Raw genomic sequence first — 19,923 nt, 5'->3', positions numbered from 1 at the left:
CACCCCCCCCACAACTCAGTCATCATCACTTTCACCTCTATCTGTTTAGTCCAGAATTTGGAGGGGATGGAAAGGAATGGCAGGTTGAAGGAGATTGATCTTCCAAGGATTCTCAGGATTTCAGCAGGTAAGAGGATGTGATTGCAAAGTAGTATACAGTAATAACCAATAATATTTGTTATGTTATTGATCTCGTTTCAGGACAATCATATATCTTGACCGGGAAAAACGGATTTTTACTGAAGCAAATTTGATTTCTGTTGGTGGCAAAAAGTTAAGAAATAGTGTTTTAAGAATGTCCTTTGAGTTCCATAAAGGTAAGAAGTTTACTTTTTATATTCTTGAGTTATGCATCTGATCATAGAATGTCTCTAAAGTTAAGAGACCTTCAGTAGCTGCTGCCATTTTACTGATTCCTTTTGATTTTTTGGCCTGATTTGTTCAATAGTAGTGACTAACTGCTTTGTACATGTCCTTGATTTCATTTACTTTTTATAGTAACCTTACGTGGTGTAGGTCCCATGCTGTGAAAGAGGAGAGGGATGTACAGAGATGCTCATGGTCACATCTCTAGCAAGTAACAGAACTAGAATCTGAAATCTAGGTCTGTTGGCTCAAAAAATTCATGCTCCTAAGTATTTCATTATAGGTTCTTTCTTCATCCTTCCTTTATTTTTTTTTAATTGAAAAGGTATCTGTGCTTGTTGGAAAAAATTTGGACTATATGGAAGCATAAAAATTGAAGAAGTCTGCCTTTGAAGCAGTTATTGTTAATAGTCGCATTCCTTTGTATCTTCTCCTCTGTGCTATCTATTCATTCAAACATATATACACTTTGTTTTTGTTTTGTATTTAAACAATTACTTGTGGGGCGCCCTGGGTGGCTCAGTCATTAAGCATCTGCCTTTGGCTCAGGTCATGATCCCGGGGTCCTGGGATTGAGCCCCGCATCAGGCTCCCTGCTCGGTGGGAAGCCTGCTTCTCCCTCTCCCACTCCCCTGCTTGTGTTCCCTTCCTCGCTGTCTCTCTCTCTCTGTCAAATAAATAAATAAATCTTTAAAATAAATAAATAAACAAGTACTTGTAAAATACCCATTATTGCTCTTTAATTTTCATTTTTCATTAAGACGTTAAGAACTTCTATAGATATGCATACCTGATTTGCTAAGTGTAATATAATAGTAGGCTAAGAATTTGCTTTCAATTTTGACCTTTAAAATTGACCTTCATACTAGAGATGCAGTTAAGTTCCATATTACAGTTGATTTTAAAAATGTCCAGATATTAATTTAAATCTGATGGAATATTCTTATTTGTGTCAACTCTAAGATCCAGAAAGCTATCACAGCCTGCCCCATGAAGTTGTGGTCAATCTTGCTGCTTTTTTTGAACTTTGTGATGCACTAATCCTGCTCTGGGTCCAGTCCTCTCAGGGGATGGTGTCTAATGCCAGTGTCATTGAGGTGAGGAAATATACCTTATTTTTTATTTTTGTGCCAAGACAAATGTTTAAGATTTTTAGGGGTGAGACAAACTACAATGTTGTTATTATATGTCCAATATTACTTGAGAAATTTAGTTGTTCTTAACAGTTTTAAATATATACACACATATTTTAGAGCTTTGTGGGTATATAATTGACAAATAGCATATATTTGAAGTGTAGAATTTTATGTTTTGACATGTATACACCTGTGAAGCCATTACCACAATAGTGAACATATCTAATACCCTCAAGCCTTTCCTCATCTTCCTTTCTCTCCCTTGCCCCTACCCTAAACCAGGAATCCATTAACATGCTTTTGGTTAGTTGCATTTTTCTAGCATTTTATATAATTGGAATTATGCAGTATACTTTTTTTGTCTGGCTTCTTTCACTCAAAACAGTTATTTTGAGATGTATCCATATTGTTTATTGTATTAAGAGTTCATTCTTTTTTATTGCCAAGTAATATTCCATCAAATGTAGGTACTACAATCTATCCACCTCTTGGAGAACATTGGAATTTTAATTTATATTTTAATCCACTTAAGTCTTAGACATCCTTGAATTTTGAATCTGGATTATTCTAATAATTTCAATAAACAAGAATAGTAGGTCTTAACTTTTAAGACCCTAAGTCTTGAGTCTAAAAAGTTTATCAAAGATTTTATAGTCACATCTATACATATTTACTATATTAGGAAATAAATCTGAGAATACAAAAAATATTAATTTGCTTAAAACACACAATAGCAAATCCATTGAATGTTAACAGGAATAACATTTTTAATGAGAATCAACTGTTTTTCAAAACAAATTAATGAAAAGTGCAACTATTTTTACATTTCTTCAAGTCTTTTTAATGTATGGATTAACAGAAGAAAATGGAATCTTTGCATTCATCTTACATTATGTTGTTTAGGCCTCTATTTATATAGTTCTACTCCTCCCTTTTCCAACCTTATGTCTTCATAACCATTTCATATAACTGTGAATAATTTTCTTTGATACTATACCACAACTTGACAAGTGATAGTTTTCTAAAGATTACTTGTAATGTGGAATCTGAAAAAATACACCAAACTTGTCATGCATCAAAATTCATTCGTCTAGCTTGCACTTTGGATGGACTTTTACTTTTTACTCTTGTAGGAATTTAGCTCATGCTTTGGTAATTTGGAAATTATTGTTCACCGAATTATCAGATCTTCCAAATGTTGATAAATCATTCTTCAGTGTCAACAGAGTCACACTGATGAAAAACTATCGGGGCGCCTGGGTGGCTCAGATGGTTAAGCGTCTGCCTTCGGCTCAGGTCGTGATCCCGGGGTCCTGGGATCGAGCCCCACATCGGGCTCCTGGCTCGGCCGGGAGTCTGCTTCTCCCTCTCCCTCTGCCTCTCCCACTGCTCATGCTCGCTCTCTCTCTCTGTATCTCTGTGTCTCAAATGAATAAAAAAAAAAAAAAAAAAAAAAAAACTATCACAAACCTCATCAGAAAAATCTTGAAGTATTGGGAATTTGTAAAGGTCTTGGTTTTTCAAAGTTCTGGGTTTCACTTGAAAGCTTGAATTTTATCTTTGACAACAAATACTCTCAATTGCTTTTCTTGAACTGGCAGATTCACTTCATTTTCAATATAGTGTTTGCCAGATACCCAGTCACAGTTTGTCCATCCCACCCATCCCACCTCTTTTATTGGTACTATCAGTGCAAATGTCAACATAGTGAAAAAAGATAAATAATTTGATATTATGAAAATAGCTTTTATCTCTCTGAGAGAAATCACTCAAGAAATCTTGAGACCACTTTGCTATAAAAATACATTTTAGAAGAGCAATGTTAGAGACTCACCTGATTTGCAATACAAATCTACTTTAGTGAAAACAGTAGGTATTATCACAAGGATAGACACGTAGACCAGTGAAACCAAAAGGAATTCAGAAATAGATCCTCATAGGGTCAATTGATTTTTTTTTTCTTCTTCTAAATATGCAAAGGTAATTTAATGGGGAAAACCAGTATATTCAACAAATGGTGATGGAACAAGTACAATAAAGTTCATATAATAAAGTTAAAAAATGAGCCTTCACCCCTGTCTTACATTATATAGAAAAATTACCTTAAAATGGATCATAAATCTAAATATAAAAGCTAAAACTATGTCTGTAAGAAAACATGGGAGAAAATCTTCATAACCTGAGGATAGGCAAAGATTCCAGAGGATTCTTCATAAAAGAAAAAATTGGGGGGCGCCTGGGTGGCTCAGTCGTTAAGCGTCTGCCTTCGGCTCGGGTCATGATCCCAGGGTCCTGGGATCGAGCCCCGCATCGGGCTCTCTGCTCGGCGGGAGGCCTGCTTCTCCCTCTCCCACTCCCCCTGCTTGTGTTCCCTCTCACTGTCTCTCTGTCAAATAAATAAATAAAATATTAAAAAAAAAAAAAAAATTTGATAAATTTTGTCAAAATCAAAACCTTCTGTTCTTGACATCTCTAAGAAAATGAAAACACTGGAGAAACTTTATTTATTTATTTATTTTAAAGATTTTATTTATTTATTTGAGACAGAGAGAATGAGATACAGAGAGCATGAGAGGGAGGAGGGTCAGAGGGAGAAGCAGACTCCCCGCCGAGCAGGGAGCCCGACGCGGGACTCGATCCCGGGACTCCAGGATCATGACCTGAGCCGAAGGCAGTCGCTTAACCAACTGAGCCACCCAGGCGCCCCAACACTGGAGAAACTTTAAAAATGGGCTGTATTATATAAAATTATAATTATATATTATAGATATTATATATATAAATTATATAAACTAATACAGCCCAAATTTTTAAATGAGCAACATAATTTGAATAGATATTTCTCAGAAGATATGTGAATGCTTAGTAAGAACTTCAAAACTTGCAACATCATTAGTTATCAAGGAAGTGTAATTGAAACCACAGTGAAGTGCCACCCACAAAATGGCTAAAATTAAAATCACTAACAGTAGTAGCAAGTATTGGTAAGGAAACAGAACAGTCGAAATTCGCCTATACTGCTGGTTGGAATACAAAATAGCGCCACTGCTTTGTAAGAAAAGTTGGCGGTATCTAATAACATTACATGTACACATACCATATAACCCAGTAATTCCATTTTCTCTAAGGAAATAGCTCTGAACTTCAAGTGCTTGGAGGAAAAAAATCTGTGTCTTCTTTGACTGTTTTAATGTCCCTAAAAATATTTCAGTCAAATGCTAGACCTTTTATGTGTGTATGTTGAGTATTGATTAACAATTGAAATCTGGGTCTTGTGTCTTTTACCGAGAAATGCTTGTGAGTAGTTTGGTTTACTTTGTTTTTAGATCTTGGATTCTCTGCGGTGGCGGGACCGGTTTTGGACCGTGGCTGACACAGTAAAAGTGGATGCTCCAGGCCTGGCCCTGCTTGCCCTTCACTGGCACTGGGTTTTGAAACATTTGGTCCGTCACATCCCTCAACTCCTAATGAACCATGAAAACAAGTAAGACTCATATTTTGAGTAATAATGTCAATATCTGTAGTACCAATGATGATAAAAAAAGGTTTGGAATTGAAACTTGTTGCTTTACTTTGGTTGATTCCCTTTGCCTATTGGTGAATGTGAATCAAATATAAAATGTAAATGAGGTCTCTACTATCCAGCATTTCCCCCTTTCCTTACTTCCCTCTTCCCTTTTCTCCTTCTTTAAAGATATTACAAAGAGGTTCAGACGGTCTCAGAACATATTCAGAATTGCTTGGGGAGCCCAACTGGTGGCTTCACTGGTATAAAGAAGTTGCAGAAGTTCCTGGGACGACCATTTCCTTTTAAGGTACAACTTAGAAACATGTCGTAAACACTAAGACTTGACATCTTAAGTTCTCCTGGAGCATGGGGACTGCCATTCAACTAGACTCATCCTTGCCAGTAACACTTAACCTAAATGTTCACAATACTATTAACTGATTTGTGAAGTGTTAACATTTTGCTTATTCTTGGAGAGTATTAAGTCTGGGTAGAGTTTTAACTTTATTACTATAAAATCTCCTGAGAGCAACAGGAGTAAATAAACCTTATGTTTTCTAGAAGCATTGTGGAAGTGTTTCATATTTTTTCTTATACCTGAACAGGTTGCTAAAAAGAACCTCCTTTCTCCTTGATAGTAGGTTCTCCTGGGTTTTGTTGTTTCAGAACAAGCTGGTGGTGGAGTGTTTTTCTCAATTGAAAGTCCTTAACAAAGCGCTTGCCATCAGAGAGCGGATGCCTGCCCTTGGGGAAAGTGGAAGGTGGGAAGACATTAATCATCTCCAAGTGGTTGCTTCTGAATGGACTTTAAAGAAAAGTCTCTTGCGAGCCTGGGGATTGGTCCTCAGAGCTAATATTCTGGAAGATGCCAACCCAGGTAATATACTCTGGAGTTTAGCCTGCTGACAGATGCTCCAGAAGTATTTGCTGCTCTACAGCCAATAAATTTTTAAGTTTTTCCCTTAGATTTTCTTTTTTTCTGCTTGTTTCTTTTCTCTTTTCCTTTTTTTACTTTTTGTATACTATATCTACCATTAAATACGTGTCAGGCATAGAGTTGGACTTTACATATATTGTTTAATTCTGTCATCAGAATTGTGCAGGTATTAATGACATCATTTCACAGGTACAAAACTTAAGCTCAGGTTAAGCTCACAGTCACATAACTAGTTGTTGGGAATCTGAGCCTGTTCTACTGACCACTATGCTATAATGTTGCATGTGTCTTTCTGTCCAGATGAGTTGAAGAATCTTGTGAATGCCCATTGTTTAGAACTAAAAGCCAAAGGAATTTCAGTTGGTTTTCTGGAGAAAAAGCACAATGAAGCTTCCTCCCTGTTCCAACCAGACTTTACCTCCTTAATCCAACTCACCAGGAATGTTCAGTTGTGGCCTGCAATGGAGTACCTGGCGATGCTTTGGCAGTACAAAGTGACAGCTGATTTTATGACACAGGCTTGTCTAAGAAGGTAAGCCATTTTTCCTTGGGAGAACTTTTTTTTTTGTTAGGTTATTCTATGTATCCGACTTGTGAAACAAAGCATAGACTTGTCTTAAAGGGGACTAGTTACCAAAACCAAGGGAGGCCTGTTGCCACTGATTCTTTGCTTGTTTTCACTCCACCTCTACAAGTTACTAGGTGTTTTTCCAGTAGAATTGCTTGTTTGTATTTTAATAAATGCACTGTAAATTCTGTGTGTTCCATCTTCCCATACATAGCAGATTTCTAGCAGTTTATTGATAGCCCACAACCCATCCTTCCTTCCTCTTTATTTGTGGAACAGGTCCAGCAAAAATCAGCCACCCCAGATAGATGAGGAGATAAGTCATCACATCACATTTTGTCTTAAGCACACACCAATTGGTCCGCGAGAGCTTCGAGACCTTTGGTTCTTATTGCACCATCAGAAGGTAAAAAGGGAGATAAACCTCTATACTATGAGCCAATTAGACATTCTGCGGCAGACTGGTTGCAGAATGTTCTGTTTATGTCCGAAACTCCAGTCTTACTTGAATTAACTTTCAAAGGGGAGAATTTTGAGTGTTTTTTGCAGTAATTATCTGGGTATTTCACAACTCTTATTACAGAATCATTGTATTTGGTTTCCAGTTAAATGAGTCTGAAATATGCTTATTTTTATTGTTTGTGCAAAAATACAGTGTGAGAGTGTTTTTAATCTTTCCCCCAAGAATAACTATTGAATGTGAATAGTGGTAAACTGCAGTTAATATAACTTCATTAGTACAACTTTTATTCACTTACCTATTTTGCTGATATTATAATCGTGTGATTCACTTATATTTCCTCATGTGCCTTATAAAAAGCAGATCTCAGTTTTATAAAATTATAAACAAGATGATAAGTGGCTTAACCAAGATGACCAGGGTGGCAAGAAATCAGGGACATTAGAATTAATATCTTTAAAACCCATGTTAATTTTAGATGAGTCTTATAAGAGGGAAACCTCATAACTTGACTTATGGAATTTTTCTCAAATATTCTCTTATCTATTTATCTCTAGGTGTCTACTGAAGAAATTATTTCATTGTGGTCTGACTTATTTAATTCCACATTTATGTCTTTTTGGAGCAGTACTGTGACTACAAATCCAGAGTACTGGCTAATGTGGAGCCCTCTGCCTGGTGTACAGCAGAGGGAGATGCCCAAGTCCCTTTTGGACTCCACATTGAAGGTTTGTTGACATAAAATCATAAAAGTGTTTGATAGTGGAAAAAATTTCTTGATCTAGCAATAAACATTTATTCCTAGGACAGAGCAGTAACTAAATAAGTGATTGTAATACTTTATTTTCTGCAGGATGTTAATAAGTATATCTCCAAAAAAGATATTCTATCTTAAGTCATTTGGGAAGTTCTGAATTAAAGCAAATAAAGTTAAATATATTCACTTGGGGTGCCTGGGTGGCTCAGTCGTTTGAGCATCTGACCCTTGGTTTCAGCTCAGGTCATGATCTCAGGGTTGTGAGATTGAGCCCTACATCGGGCTCCACGCCCAGTGCGGAGTCTGCTAAGGGATTCTTTCCCCCTCTGCTCCTCCCCCTACTCATACTCTCTCCCTCTAAAATAATAAAAAAAGTCTTCACTTTCTTCTCTAATTAAAATACCTTTTTTCGGGGCGCCTGGATGGCTCAGATGGTTAAGCTTTTGCCTTCGGCTCAGGTCATGATCCCAGGATCCTGGGATCGAGCCCTGCTTTGGGCTCCTTGCTCAGTGGGGAGCCTACTCTCTCTGCCTGCTCTGCCTGCTGCCCCCCCCATTTGTACTCTCCCTCTCTCTCTCTGGCAAATAAATAAAAATCTTAAAAAAAAAATACCTTTTTTCTAGTTATAAAATATTTTAACAGTATAGAAATGTATATGTACATGTGTATATGTGTGTGTGTATACAGTTGACCCTTGAACAACACAGGGTTTGAACTGCACAGGGTCACTTACACATGGATTTTTCTCAGTAAATATGTATTTTATATTGTATTGAAAAGTAAGGTAGAAGTTGCCAAATGCCTAGAAGCAAAGGGAGGGTAGAGGAAAGATGCAGGGAAGGCTGAACAGCAGGTCTCTCACCTGATTCTGGCACTCCTTATCCCACTACCTGTGCAAAGCTCGGTTCATTGAGGTCTTAACTGAGATAGGTACAAAGGGACTGGCGGGGTGGGGGTTTTCACTGAAGTGGCAGGGCCTGTCATTGGCAGAGTTGGCAGAGGACCACAGAATGATGACTCTCTGAGGTGAGGAGTCTAGAAAAACACCAGGGCACAGGATAAGCGCTAAGCAGGATTCTTGGTGGCCAAGGGGACAGGGGACAGCGGGAAGGGGTGTTGTCCATGGTGCTGAAAGTCCAAGGCAAGCAGTTAATACCACAGGGATAATGACCCCTGGCTCACTGCTTGCCAGCATTTCCTGTAAGCAGAAACTGTGTTAGAACCATGCAGCAGGGGTCAGTGACCTGGAAAGGTGAGTAATGGTACTCTGCCTTTCCTGGTTCTTTGCCTTTCTCTGGACTCTACATGGAAGGAGATTCTGCATTCTTGGGGAGGAGCAAGTAGCAGATACCACTCGAGGGTCCAACTCTGCTGACTTTGGGGATGAGAAGACCTGTGGTGTCTTGTTCTTCTGTACTGTACATAAGTTTTTGGGAGTTAACCATTAAATACATGGATTTTTTTATTGCGTGGGAGGGTTGGCACCCCAACCCCTGTGTTCCTATAACAAGCATACTTGCATACTGTTGTGTAAATCTTTGTCTATTTGTCCTAGCATTTCTGTGGATATGTTACAAGAACTGGAATTTAATCCTTGGTCAGAATGTCTGCACAGTTAAAGAAATTTATGGCAATTCTCAGAATGTCTAGGCAGGTGGTTTTTGTTTTTTACTACGCCCCCACCCCGGCCAAGTTTTTAAAATTCCAGTTAGTTAACATACAGAGTAATATTAGTTTCAGGTGTAGAATTTAGTGATTCATCACTTACATACAACACCTGATGTTCATCACAAATGCAGTCCTTAATACCCATCACCTGTTTAACCCATCCCCCCTCAACTTTCCCTCCAGTAACCATCAGTTTGTTCTGTATACTTGTCTGTTTCTTTTTTGCCTCTTTCCCCCTCCATGTTCATTTGTTTGTAAATTCCACATATGAGTGAAATTATATGGCATTTGTCTTTCTCTGACTTATTTCACTTAGCATAATACTCTCTAGCTCCATCCATGTCATTGCAAATGGCAAGATTTCATTCTTCTTTATGGCTGAGTAATATTCCTGTGTGTGTACACACACACACACACACACACACATGCACCTGACATCTAATTTATCCATTTATCAGTCGATGGACATTTGGGCTGTTACCATAATTTGTCTATTGTTGATAATGCTGCTATAAACATCAGGGTATGTTTACTTTTTTAAACATGCTAGGAGCTAGTAAAGGGGGAGGTCACAAAGTCCTGGATGATCACAGGAAGACTTAGGACTAGAGCACAATTTCACTTATTGTATCTATAAGAACCTGTTTCTTCATATCCTTGACACACTAGGTGTTATCAACATTTTTAAGTATTGCCAATTATTCAGTTTTTAAAATCTCATTTGAGTTTGTACTCCTGATTATTTTTTTGGGATTAAACATCTTTACACATATATATAATGTTTCCTTCTCTGCATTATTCAGTCGTTTATTGCTCATTTGCTAAAAAACAATTTGAATTCATCATCATTTTCTTATTGAAGATCTCTTTATTATGGATATTAAAATTTTATCCACCATATGGTTGGAAATATATTTCTGCTGTTCTCTTGTCTCTCAAGTTTTATAATGTTTTCTTTTCGAATACTCTGGCCCCTTTCTATTTTCTGGCTTTGGTGTCATGCTTTTAAAAAAAGTCTTTCTTCACTATCCCTAGAGTTAAAAACCATTTGCCCATATTTTCTTGTATATGTTTGTTTTGTTTTATATTTAAATCATCAGTTACATCTGGATATCTTGTTTTGTGAGGTAGGTGTACAAATATTTTATACAAACAGTATATCCAAAAGCAGTATAACAACACCATGTTTTATTAATTCATCCTTTCCACGCTCATTTGAAATGCCACCTTTGTCATACCTTATTCCCACAGATGTTCATGGCTTTGTTTTGGACTCTTCTATTCTCTTTCTGTATCAAAATTGATATTTTTAATTAAAAAAATTTTTTTTTGTAATCTCTATAGCCAATATGGGGCTCCATCTCATGACTCTGAGATCAAGAGTCACATACTCTTCTGACTGAGTCCAGCCAGGCGCCCCTCAAAATTGATTTCTTTATTGTAACACATTTCTCAGAGCATTTAGTGATAAATCTTATGGATTCCCCAAGAGTTGCAGAGTATATGGTGTTTCCCATTTTATTTATTTAACCACCTAATCCTTCGCTGTGGACAGCTACTAGTGTGTCTCAGATGAATAGTCCAAGGAGCACAGGTTTGACAAACTTTGTCCCTGACTCTTTTTTTTTTTTAAGAGATTTTATTCATTTGAGAGAGAGAAAGAGTATGAGCAAGAGAGCACAAATAGGGGGAGAAGCAGACTCTCACTGAGCAGGGATACTGACGTGGGGCTCGATCCCAGGACCCTAGTATCATGACCTGAGCATATGGCAGACACTTAACCAACTGCGCTACCCATGTGCCCCTTTGTCCCTGACTCTTTAACATTTATCTTCTTACTCTTTTCCCTGCTTCCCAAGTTTCTCCTTCCTGCAATGTGCCCCTAGCTCTACTACAAGAATGGTCTTCCTGATGCCCAGGTGGGAGGGATTTTCTTGCAGTAGTAAAGCACCAATTGCTCCTCATTCTTTAAGAATAGAGTCTGTTTCTTTAAAGCCTGCTAACACCTGACCCCAGTCTGCACTCTGGTTGAGGTTTACCTGGTCCTAGCAACCTGGACCTCCTTCTCTTACTCTCTTTCTTCCCTCTGAAGTGCTCAGTGCTCAACTGCTTGTTGAAATCCTTTTAGTTAATTTCTAAAAGATACATGACCTCTCTTCATCCATCAGGGCCCCGGCAGTCTCAGTAGAGCTGTATTCTCCAAGTGCTGCTTTGAAGTCTTGACCAACAGCTGCAAAGCAAGTCCCTGGGATGTGAGTGGCTTTCCCATCCTGTCCTCCTCACATGTCACCCTGGGAGAGTGGGTTGAGAGAGCCCTGCAGCTCCGGGACATCAGCCTGGTGCTTTGGACCAACATGGCTATGCCTTCAGTCGCAGAGTTCAGGTATTCTTACATGCCCCTGCCCCCCCGCCACCCATAGACTGTAAAGGTCTGTCTTTCCTACAGAGCATGTAGCAGAAAACTCAGTCAGAACTTGTTTCTGTAGAAGCTAGTTTTGGTGGGTGAAGGCAAGTATATTTTCTGGCTGGATCAGCAAGTTTTTAGCCCATGACAGGCTATTATGAGCTGGCCAGTGCCTCTGTCAATTTTAAGCTTATTGTGATAAAGAGAGTGGTGCTTGGAAAAGCATGTAAGATTACTTGAGAAGAGAAATTCACCTTTAGCTATTGGCAGTGCAGTCTGCTGTGTCATTTTCTGAGAGAACGATAGTGTGAGAAAGGAATGCTGTTTGATGTAGTACAAACTCTTAAATGCTTCCTTATCTCTACAGACGCACGGATTCGCAGCTCCAGGGGCTTGTGCTGTGCCGGCACCTGGCAGGTTTGGCAGAGCTGCTCCCTGAGCCCCGGCGGCAGGAGTATATGGAGAACTGCGAGCAGCTATTGCTCGGGGACAGCCAGGCCTTCCAGCATGTGGGCCAGACTCTTGGGGACATGGCTGGGCAGGAGGCTCTGCCCAAAGAGCTGCTATGCCTCTTGCTCACCTCCCTGCGCCACTTGTTTGGGGAAGGGGATGGTAAACGGGACCTTCCTGAGCCAGCCCGCCGTGGGAGCCTCTGGGTGAGCCTTGGCTTGCTCCAGATTCAGACATGGCTTCCGCAGGCACGCTTTGACCCTGCAGTGAAGAGAGAATACAAACTCAAGTATGCTAAGGAAGAGGTATGGAGGAGTGAGAGTTTGGAGCATGAGCTCCATCCCTGACTGGGTGGGTTTGCTTAGTATATTACTCCTTTTATTGCTTTTTGGATGCTTGGAGCATCAGAGGGATGATTTTGCATAGGCTGCTCTGTGACATCCCAGGAGTGTATTCTAAAGACTGCATTTTCCTCTTTGAGAGTTCCTCTAAGTAAGCTTAGGTACTTGGAGGGGCCCTTCCTAAGCTTCTGATGCATTTGCCAATAGGCTGCAGTAGACGGAGGTCACAACAGTCAAACACCTGAGGCATTGCCAGAGAACTAGTGGTATCTCTCCTATCCATACACTCTCTACCTGAACTAAATTTTGAATATTTGGACTTGGATAATTTCTTTTAGATATGGTATGGTATTCCTCAGGTTTTAAAGTTTGGGTGTTTGTTATCTAAAATTCAAGAATCAAGTAAATTTAGATTAAGTGGCATTCCTCAGTAGTTGAACTTCTAACCAAACTGAGGAACTGAATACATAAAGATAGTGATATAATTTTCCTTCTTCAAAATATGGAACTAGTATATGAGTTGGTAAAGACTAAGCTGCTATAGCAGAGTCCTAGAAGTTCAGTGGTGTGAATAAGATAGTTTCTTTTACCTAATAGCTCTAAGGTGAGTGATCCAGATTAATGGAGCAAAAACCCCTGCTCTTGGATCATTCAAGAGCCCAGGTTCCTTCCATCCAGTTGCTCTACCCTTCCCAGGGCATTGTCCTCCTGGACATGGTCATAGCTGGGCACAGCAGACCAGCTTCTTCCCTTTCTCTTAGTTACACCAGCTGCAGTGTGAGTGGAAGACCCGAAACCTCTCGTCCCAGCTACTGACTGGAACAGACCTGGAAAATGAAGTCATTATCCGTTACTCTCATCCTCACATCAGGTAACAGCAGAGTAATTGTGTTGTGCTGTTTTTTTGTTTTTGTTTTTTAAAGACATTTTGAGGTTGACCTTTGCAGTGTAATTGCAATGTTAGAGGTGATAATACATGTCTCTACATTAGCAATTAGATCCTAAAGCCATGGTTATGGTCAGGAAAAATTAATACTCTGAAAGGAGGGGCAGGATTCACATAGGACCAGGTGGGTTGAAACCAGAACTTATTTTCAACATGATAGAAGTTGGATCTGATGATGTGCACTGTGTGGGTTTGTTGTCTTAGTAAATATTGTGTAGTGTAGTAGGTCTGCATTCCAGTCTGGTTCCTGTCCTTTGGCTTTAGACTTTAAGGAGATCACTTAATGCCTTTGAGCCTCAGAGTCTGTGTCTGTAAGAGGAGGATCATAGCAACTACTTAAGTGAATTGTGATTAGACTTTGATGAAATATGCATCTACATTGCTTAACACCATGTGTGGTATGTGATAAATGATCTCTCTGTATTATTCATTTACATTATAATTGTCAATATTTTCTTCATATTATTCTTAAGCAGCTGATCTGCCTTCATTCTGTTTTCCTGAGCTAAAGACTCAGTCTAGATTTGCTGTTTTTCACCTGACAGAATTTGCATATTGTGTTAATTTGCCTTTAGACTACTTCGCCAAAGAATTGATCATCTGGAGAACTTAATCTGCAGCCTGTCAAAGAAGCAGGCCTTTAGACCCCAGGTGCCTGCCTACGAGTCACTGGTGCAGGAGATCCACCACTATGTCACCAGCATTGCCAAGGCCCCTGCTGTTCAGGATCTGCTCACACGGCTCCTGCAGGCCCTCCACATGGATGGGCCTCGGTCTGCCCAGGTGGCCCAGACCCTTCTGAAGGAGGAAGCTTCCTGGCAGCAATCCCACCACCAGTTCAGGAAGCGGCTGGCAGAGGAGTATGCCCTGTATCCAGACTCTGTGGCCCCACTGCAAGCATCCATCCTGCAGTTGCAGCATGGCATGAGGCTGGTGGCATCTGAGGTCTATGCTTCATTCCAAGGCAGTGTGGTCTGTGCAGACAGGCTGGGCACCCTGGCCACATCCCTGTTGGCTTTTCCATCGGTGGGCCCCACCTTCCCCACTTACTATGCTCATGCAGATGCTTTATGCTCAGTGAAATCAGAGGAGGTTCTTCGAAGCCTTGGGAAGTTGCTCCTCAAGCGCTCAGGAGGAAAGGAGCTGGAAGGCAAGGGCCAGAGACCTTGCCCCACTCGAGAGCAGCTGCTGCTGAATGCCCTCCTTTACCTGCGCTCCCATGTGCTGTGCAAGGGAGAGCTGGACCAGAGGGCCCTGCAGCTCTTCAGACATGTATGCCAGGTAAGCCCATTTCTGGGGGTCCAGGCCCGGCCTCCTGCTGCAGGGAGCTGGGAGCACAAGAGGGGCATCTGTAGGACATTAGCAATACCCTGTGTAGAAAGACCCATGTGGTTGGGCAGTGGTATCTAGTGTCTTCCTTTCTGACTCCTATTCAACTGTCAGTTTGGGGGGTCTTTGTCCCTCAGTTTTTAAGAGTTTAGAAAAAAATCAGTGAAGTTAGCTCTTTATTTGTGATACACACTGCAAGTATTTTCCCCTAGTTTGTTGTTTGTCTTTTGACTTTATTTATGGTGGTTTTTGCCAGGTAATAGTATCAACTTATTAAGAAAATCTGTTTTCCTCTTACCAATGAAAACAATTTGTTCTCAATTTATATAATTAAAAGAATAAACATAAATGAAACTTACTAGATTTTACCACTTAAATAAGCTGTATAACTGTTAACATACTAGTGCGTCCCGTTCTGGGTTTATTTGTATACATGTATCTGTACATGTATGTCTATGACATTATAAATTTAAGTCATTTGTCCCAGTGGTTTATAAATTTTTGTTTTTTAGCAGAACTCTTTTTAAAATAAAAGCCTTATACTAGTTTCCCGATACGTAATAGATAAAAGGTGTGCTTTAATTGAGGACAGTTCTGTCCCCTCTGTGGTCTCTGAGACTGGTCTTTAAGTTGCTACAGTTCTGCACACCACTGTTAAAATCCATTCTGTTTTATACTTCGCTTTAAAAAACTTAACAGCATTTAGTGATTATTTTCCTCCATAATTACGGTATTCTTTACCTACATCATATTGAATGGCTGCCTAGTTTTCTATTATATGGCTATGGTCTAAGACATTTAACTAATTTCTTATCATTGGACACTTTTTTTTTTTTTTCTTTAAAGATTTTATTTGTCAGAGAGGGAGAGAGAGAGAGCACAAGCAGGGGGAGTGGGAGAGGGAGAAGTAGGCTCCCCGCTGAGCAAGGAGCCCGACGCAGGACTCGATCCCAGGACTTTGGGATCATGACCTGAGCTGAAGGCAGATGTTTAACGAACTGAGCCACCCAGGCGTCCCATCATTGGACACTTAATATTTGTAGTCTTTTTACTATCTTAGAAAACATTACCACCACCATCACCATAAATAGTCTTATACCTAGGTCTTTGGGTACAAATTCTAGAAAGCAGAATTGCTGGGATGAAGATTAACCACTTAGGTTTTTAATACAGATTATCTTTCTGAATGGTGGATACTCATTTCCTCAGTTCTCATCAGTACTGTTTATAGTTTTTGCCAACTTAAGGACTTAAAATCTTAGAGTTACTGGGGATTTAAGAAGTGTCTGATAAGGCATAGCCCAGTTTTGTCTGATTGGTGCCCTGCAACCACCCTGCCCCCAACCCACGTTTCCCTTTCCTGAACTCCTGGGCCAGCTGCTTGAGTTGTTAGCCAAGTGCAGTCTGAATCACAGCCCCCACATTGCCTACCCAGAGCCTGTCCTTAGTACAAAACATAATTAACTCCTGACAGGAAGTTCCAGTGGCATTAACGCCACTGTAGCAAGTTTCTACACCTGTGAAAAAGTAGCAGTACATCAAGGGGGAATTCAGAAAATGAGTTGCTGCAGAAACACAGTTTGAAAAGTTCATTTGCTCTCTATTACCTGGGATTTAGTTTCTTGGACATTGGCGTTTACTTGTTTTTGAACCATGGTACTTTTGTTATCATGAGAAATTAAGAGATAACAAGTTTTGCTTTGTTCATTTAAGCACCTCAGCAAAGACAAACAAGTTTCCTTCCAAATGTGTAACTTTTCAGGAAATTATCAATGAGTGGGATGAACAGGAACGCATAGCCCAAGAGAAGGCCGAGCAGGAAAACAGCCTTTACAGATACAGGAGCAGGAACTCCAGGACAGCCCTGAGTGAGGAGGAGGAGGAAGAACGGGAGTTCAGAAAGCAGTTCCCACATCATGAAAAGGTTGGGTGGTTGGTAACAGGGTTTGTTTGGGAATAATTTCCCTTGATACCACCTGTGTTACCTTTGACTGGTTTTGTAATCATCCTTTTTACTACATCTTTATGTAAGTCACTACTTCATTTTCTTGATTGTTCATGCTTCATCTTTGCCCCTTTCTTTTGGCTTAGACCTGGATTTTGATTTTTAGCAGTTCAATTGCTCTAATGTTATTGACAGGATTTTGCAGATATTCTGGTAGAACCAACACTGGAAGAGAAGAAGGGAACTTCAGATGGGCAAGAAGAGGGAGCAGCCACAGACCCTGCTCTCCTGTCCCAGAGCTCCATGCAAGCTGTGATGCTGATTCACCAGCAGCTGTGCCTCAACTTCGCTCGGTCCCTCTGGTACCAACAGACTCTGCCGCCACACGAGACAAAGCATTACCTTGGCCTGTTTCTGTCCTGCTATCAAACTGGGGCATCTCTTGTGACACACTTCTACCCTCTGATGGGTATGACAGTTTACTTTTGTTATACTCTTGGAAAATGAAAATGAATAAATGTGATTGCTAGTTCTGGAACAATTAAAATCATTACTTCCCTGTTTTTTGCTAAATTCCTTATTGAGGGAGTTTCCTTAGCTTAAGAGACTCAAACTACTTCAAAAAACTTGGTTTAAAATTCTGCAGTAGTGGATTTTTATCATTTGAATACTTTGGGGTGAAGGGATTAAAAAAATAAGGATATGGACTTAGTTTAGATGGTTTTGTTCCTCAGTATTATTTCTAATTTGCCTCTAATAGCTTCGGTGCTTTTCAAATCACATATTCCTGGGAGCAACCTGGGAACTCAGAAATTAATCTTATAGAATTTCACTTGATTCAGTTTCCTGTATGATCTCATGAGTTATTCCTTGCTATTAGGAAGGAGGCTTTAAATTTCCTTTCTGCCTACCAAGACAGCCACAAAAACCAGGAAATTGAATCCATCAAACCAAACTCTGTAGTTTCTCGATAACAGCCAAATATATGAGTTCCTCTGTATTTCTGAGAAGCTTGGCAGATTTGATGATATTCCTTTGACATTAGGGTCCTAGTCCTCTAGGCCCATGTTGCTTTGGGCATGAATGGTGTTGAAATATCTTCATTAGTTCCAGTAGTTCATTATTTCTGAGCATGTTTTTGTCATCTTTGTAACTTGATAGCTTAGCCTACTGAGTTCACTGACTTTACTATGATGTTGTTAACTTCCTAGGAGCTGAGCTGAATGACCAACTCTTGGGCAGCCAACTTTTGGCCTGCACCCTCTCCCATAACACTCTCTTTAGTGAGGCAATCTCAGATCTGATGGTGAAGCCTGATGGGCCCTATGACTTCTACCAGCATCCCAATGTCCCAGAAGCAAGGCATTGTCAACCTGTGCTTCAAGGTTTCTCAGAGGCTGTTATTCAGCTGCTGCAGGATTGGCCAGAACACCCGGCCCTTGAACAGGTAGGGCAGCTGGTGAGGAGCGAGCCCTGAGGATACGGTCTCTGCCATCTCCAGGAGGCATTCATGTGCACATTTCAATATATAAACAAAGGTTTGCAGAACCCCACTTCAGTGGACACTACTCACTGCAGGATGGACATACCAGTTTGTACTGCTGTTGTATAAATGATGTCTGGGATTCTACTAATTTTATTTGTTGGTCAGAGTTTGCTGTCCACATGTTAAAATGCTGTTGTATTGCTTGGTTTATTCAGATACCTATGTATATTAGCAAAGGCCTCGCTTTTTCAAGATTGACAATTTTAACTCAGACCTCACTTGTAGTCTTCAGCCAATTTTGTAACAATTCTTATAACGGAGAGTGGTTAAGGTGGCTGGCTCAGTCAGAAGAGCATGTGACTCTTCATCTCTAGGTTGTGAGTTCGAACCCCACATTGGCTGTAGAGATTAATAAAATAAAAAAAAAATAATCTTCCCAAACTCTGTGTCTTTTCTAGAGTAATGCAGATAAAATGTTTATTTTAGATCCACAGTCCTGGAAGTTTCCTCCATGGCTTTCACAGGTGCTTGTGTAGCAGGGACTTTGCATAAAACTTTCATCAGGTCACTCTTCAGTACCCTGTGACTTTGGATGATGATATTCCCACAGAGATACCTAGATCTTTTTCCTTTTTTTCTTTTTCTTTTTCTTTTCTTAATTTAATCTTTGAATTAAATTTATTTTTTAATTTATTTGATTTTGTTTTGTTTTTTTTTATTTTTATTTATTTTCTGCAGCTGCTGGTTGTAATGGATAGAATTCGTAGTTTCCCACTTTCCAGTCCCATCTCAAAGTTCCTGAATGGCTTAGAGATCCTTCTGGCTAAGGCACAGGTAAGATAATTCTCTCTCTTCCTCATTTTATTTTATTTTAAGATTTTATTTATTTGACAGAGTCACAGTGAGAGAGGGAACACAGCAGAGGGGGTGGGAGAGGGAGAGAAGCAGGCTCTCCGCCAAGCAGGGAGCCCGATGCAGGGCTCGATCCCAGGACCCTGGGATCATGACCTGAGCTGAAGGCAGACAATGACTGAGCCACCCAGGTGCCCCTCTCTTCCTCATTTTAGTTTGTAGTCAATTGAAAAAAGATTATCTTCTGGCAGAGTTATTGTTAGAGGGACAGAAAGTTACAGTTTGGATTGGAGAGAGGGATAAGCTTCCTTGGTTTTTCTGGCATGGGGTCAGACCATTACAGGTGAAGCCATTGCCTTATGGGGCATATGAGGGATCTGCCTTCCCTGTTCTCAAGGGTGGGATGCAGCATCTGCTGGTACTGAGGGCTCCTTCGGCCCGGGCTTCCTGGTGGGCTTTCAGACTAGCCCCATGCCTGCACATGTCATCCCCCTCTGTCCTCTCACAGCCTCTAAAGTATCTGGTGTTTCTCTAATTATCACATTAGGGTTCTGCACTTTGGAGGGGGTCACATGTCTAACAATAGCAATTCAGACTCATCTCCCTAAATCCTTTGCTTTTTGCCCAAATTTGGCTTTGCTGAAGTTCTGTCAGGTGACCAGAAGCAAGTAGAAGCTTGATACACTGGATATAAACTCATTGCTATTGGTAAATTGGCATAAAAGTTATTTAGGGGCCCATTGGTCTTCACTCAAGGACAAAAAGTCCAA

The 19,923-nt window shown here is 40.2% G+C and overlaps 1 protein-coding gene across 2 annotated transcripts in view; it reads left to right on the top strand.

The window, feature by feature from the left end:
- MDN1 (midasin AAA ATPase 1) overlaps positions 1–19,923 on the top strand; it is a 160,134-nt gene that overhangs the window by 100,294 nt on the left and 39,917 nt on the right. For both annotated transcript variants that reach the window (XM_034991407.1, XM_034991408.1), the window contains exons 52-67: positions 202–317; positions 1,330–1,463; positions 4,829–4,986; positions 5,197–5,317; positions 5,677–5,887; positions 6,248–6,479; positions 6,795–6,921; positions 7,533–7,703; positions 11,569–11,783; positions 12,172–12,559; positions 13,357–13,466; positions 14,117–14,822; positions 16,633–16,794; positions 17,011–17,284; positions 18,027–18,262; positions 19,040–19,135. In XM_034991407.1, the coding sequence (XP_034847298.1) occupies positions 202–317; positions 1,330–1,463; positions 4,829–4,986; positions 5,197–5,317; positions 5,677–5,887; positions 6,248–6,479; positions 6,795–6,921; positions 7,533–7,703; positions 11,569–11,783; positions 12,172–12,559; positions 13,357–13,466; positions 14,117–14,822; positions 16,633–16,794; positions 17,011–17,284; positions 18,027–18,262; positions 19,040–19,135 (3,457 nt within the window). The remainder of the gene's footprint in view (positions 1–201; positions 318–1,329; positions 1,464–4,828; positions 4,987–5,196; positions 5,318–5,676; positions 5,888–6,247; positions 6,480–6,794; positions 6,922–7,532; positions 7,704–11,568; positions 11,784–12,171; positions 12,560–13,356; positions 13,467–14,116; positions 14,823–16,632; positions 16,795–17,010; positions 17,285–18,026; positions 18,263–19,039; positions 19,136–19,923) is intronic.

This window comes from Mirounga leonina, unplaced genomic scaffold (genome assembly GCF_011800145.1).
Source record: "Mirounga leonina isolate KUSES-001 unplaced genomic scaffold, KU_Mleo_1.0 Mir_53, whole genome shotgun sequence".
Taxonomy (NCBI): Eukaryota; Metazoa; Chordata; class Mammalia; order Carnivora; family Phocidae; genus Mirounga; species Mirounga leonina.
This window is presented reverse-complemented; position numbering and strand designations above follow the sequence as displayed.